General features: G+C 38.7%; 1 protein-coding gene across 1 annotated transcript in view; it reads right to left on the reverse strand.

The window, feature by feature from the left end:
• The window catches only part of gdap2 (ganglioside induced differentiation associated protein 2), a gene marked incomplete at both ends in the record, with an annotated part of 38071 nt that overhangs the window by 31685 nt on the left and 2445 nt on the right, over positions 1-3941 (reverse strand). Inside the window, 2 exon segments of the mRNA XM_014024442.1 lie at positions 2046-2134; positions 2756-2909. Of these exon segments, the coding sequence (XP_013879896.1) occupies positions 2046-2134; positions 2756-2909 (243 nt within the window).

Raw genomic sequence — 3941 nt, forward strand, 5'->3', positions numbered from 1 at the left:
GCATTCTGGGTAAATGATGACATGGATAGGTCCTTGGTACGAGGCTGCTAGTGAGCTATATCCACCCTGAAGGTTAATCTTGGACAATATCTGACGATCGACTTTTTAAAATGAAACCAGAGAGCGTTGACAGAGAGGAGAAGGAAGAAATGACTCAGCCTGTAACTGAAAATATGGATGGAGGACAACAGAGCTGCTTCATGGAAGAAGAACCTCAGCTTAGAGTATTATTTTGCGCTAGCACCAATGCTATATTGCCTTAAATGTATTAGCTCAGTACTAGCGCGACAAACAAGCTAAAATGAGGTCCTCCATCCATATTTTCAGTTACAGGCTGAGTCATTTCTACCTTCTCCTCTCTGTCAACGCTCTCTGGTTTCATTTTAAAAAGTCGATCATCAGATATTGTCCAAGATTAACCTTCAGGGTGGATATAGCTCACTAGCAGCCTCGTACCGAGGACCTATCCACGTCATCATTTACCCAGAATGCTTTTTGTGTAAATAAAATGGCCCCGTCCGTGTAATATATTTTTAAATTTTTAGTTTAAAAATTATAAAAACTAAACAGTCTACAATATTTTTAGTCTTTATTTTACAGTTAAAATATATGTTTATCAAATAAAGTCTAATGTTACAACTAATTGGGGATCCCTTTAAAACAGCAGCGAGTTTCATTCTCCCWGCTCACAGAAGTATAGTTCCAACCTTCCATAAGGTTTTCTGGAAGAGCTTTGAACAATATTTCACCTGCAGCTCTTTAAAGCACTTAGTTTGGATTAAAAAAGGTTTAAATTTTTGCACAACTGATGAGCTTAAGACTAGTCTGCATGCAGCAACTCCACTGTTTAAAATGTCATTGTGGTTCATGAAGGTGCTATTTTATAAAACTTAACATCATCATAAACTTTGCATTGCAGGTTATTTTTACATGAACTTCTATAATAATGGTAGCAGCAGCTTCAGCAGGAAAATTAAAAGATTTCTGTCTAAAATAACAAGGTTCATTAAGGTTTATAAAATAGCATTTACATGTATCATTGTCAAATTTCAGAGACAATAGCTGCAAGATGTCAATCCACTTTGAACTTAGTTGTATTTGGAGTAGCTCATCAGTCCAAATTATTTCTCCAACCTGATGTAACTCACAGAACAACTGCAACTGGGAAGATATTAATTATGACCCCCGCTAGCAAAGTGTAAGCAGGAGTCATATTGTTTTCGTACTGGTATTTTTTTTTATCCCCCTCCGGAGATTTTTGGTCAACCATAGCACAAAAACGGCTGCACCAATCAACATGAAATTTGGCAGGACTGTAGATGAGTCTGACCTACACTGAGCCAACCAATGGTTTTATGATAGACCCCATATTTGAGGAGGGGGCTCCTTTCAAAGAGGGGGTGTCAGGACATGCAAAAATGCTTATAATCAAAAGCTATTAAACACAGGAGCTTCAAATTTTCTTTGGTTGTTTAGCTCGGATGAGGGGCTATCCATCAGGTCAACAAATGCCCCCCCCCCCAGCGCGCCAAATAAAAAGACCCCCTCCCAAGCCACTACGATCTTGGGATGCACCTGGTAGCATGGCACTTAATAGGAATAAAGACTTCTGAGTTCCGGTGCATTTCTGCGTGCAGGGGTCATTATGTTATGGCTATGTGGTATCTATTCTTTCATACTTTTGTCTAAGACCCTGTTTAAAGGGATGAGCTATCCCTTTAAACACAGATCATTATAACTCTATGGCCAAGACTGTTATTAACTAGGGGCATAACTTTAATTCAACCTCAGTGTGCCTCACAAACGAGAGTGATGGTGGATCAGTGTCAGCTTGAACATCTGTGTGAAAAAGGCTTAAAACTGAGTGTAAAATGTTTATTTTCAGGTATTCCAATACTCACACATATACTTTTTTATAGTAATAAACTGCCAGAAAATAAAATAATTAAAATAATAAATTATTCTTATTGTACAGGTATATCTACTAAATCACAATTTACTACAGTACATGTATGTTTTTATTGGTAATTGTTTGACAGTCTTACTGAAAGCAATGTGTGTAGCGTCCTCGAGTGGATAAGCTCTTTTTGTTGTGGTCACCACACAGAAGCCAACAGACGTCATCGACTGCTCTCTGCAGTCAGAAGAGAAATGGTCTCATATTGTACTTAAACTACATATTCACTTAACATTTCTGCACAATCAATACAACAGGGAGAAAGTATGACAAATAAATTATTAAAATACACTCTATTATACTATATATATATTTTCTTTTTAATTGTCATAAAACATAGCAATGTTATCAGATACAATTTCATCAAGTGGGTTTATTTAAACTTCTGATATCAAGGTTTTAAGCAACTGTTTTTCTTTTCTTTTCTGTAAGGCAAGAGCAATAACTTTAACATTAGATCATAAACTGAAAGCATTTAATCAATAAAATATAATATAATTGGATTTAAAATTTTGATTTTTTTTTCAACTTTTACATTGTTGCAACTTTAAAACTTGTGTGTAAACTATCTGGCCTTTTTAAAAGCCCAAACAGCTGCAGCTTTGATTGATAACACTTCCGTCCAAATATTGTTTCTGGAAGAACTGGAAGGTCTGAAGACCTTTCATCAAAACAATGTTTACCAAACAAAGTCATATCTGAGAGGAAATACAAGCTCGACACAAGAATCGACATCACTTATTAGACCTTAGTTCTGGCCAAAAGGGAAGAAGAGAAAGTTGAACTTGTGGAACTRACGCAGCCAGCTGCATGATGTTCCTGTAGCAGCTGTAGAGCGAGCTCTCTGCYGCTGTTCGGTACTTGGCTTTGTATTTCGGTCCCACAGTGTGGATGATGAATCGCGCTGCCAGGTTGAAGCCTTTGGTCAGCTTTGCCTCTCCCGTCCGACATCCTGAACACAAACAAAATAAAAATAAACTTTGTATGAAGAGTCTTAAAAACAAGGATGAAGGCCTCTGTGTCCAGTTGTCCCCCTGGAACAATGATGTTATAGTGAGTATGACTCAGCCCTCTGTGAACAACAGGTGATAATCAGCTCTSTAATGATCTATTGTTAGYCTGAGGGTCCTCWTTTGTACYTGAACAAGCAGTGTTGATTGTCATTGTTAAAKCTGTTTGTCACCAWGTGGAGGCGGAGCTTATAATGCTGAGTTCACCTGAAACCTCAGAGATCGAATGTTTCATGAAAGAAGAACTCATCCAGAGGAACTACTGTAACTAACCTTTTTTATTTTTCTACKTGGATTACTGAGATACATCAGGACAATCTTTAAAGGGCAACTACTATGCAAAACTCACTTTTTTCATGTTTTTAAACTTACTTTTGGGTCTCTACTAGCCTGGCCCTTGCCTTCCTACACAGCTCTGCTCAATTCTAGTTTCTCTTCACTGCTCCGTCTGGGACTTCTCCCATTGAGATGGATTTCGCTGGAAGATTTTTAGCGGGGCCAATCAGACAGGAGAACGTCAATTTTCTGTGCAGTGTCTGCTTGTAGTTTATTTTACCTMMGSCAATCAGCAAACAGAAGGAGGAGCTTTGAACGACGTCAATTTTCTGCGCAGTGTCTGCTAGTTAGTTTAGCATTCGGCAGTGAAGGAAGTGAATGAAGCCAGTCTGTGTTGATAAGGCTTCCAAATTAAATTAAATTTGTCTGACAAAGCAGCAGCTCTCATCTCGTTCGGCTCGGTACTTTTCTCCTCTCAGTAGGTTTGTTTACAGCTCACGCGATTTCCGGTTAGCTTCTTAGCTTAGCCTCCATCACAGCGACATACGTCGCAGCCAACTGATCGAGTCATTTTAAACTTCAGCAGAGGCCACGCCTCCTGCAAGAAATTGATTCTCCATCAAGTCCAGACCCTTGTCCGAAGCAAAGTGAAGGACAGGGTCTGGTTTTAACCAGGCTAGGTCTCTACTGCTTAGAGA

The sequence above is a fragment of the Austrofundulus limnaeus genome, unplaced genomic scaffold, assembly GCF_001266775.1.
Source record: "Austrofundulus limnaeus strain Quisiro unplaced genomic scaffold, Austrofundulus_limnaeus-1.0 Scaffold422, whole genome shotgun sequence".
NCBI classification, from domain to species: Eukaryota; Metazoa; Chordata; class Actinopteri; order Cyprinodontiformes; family Rivulidae; genus Austrofundulus; species Austrofundulus limnaeus.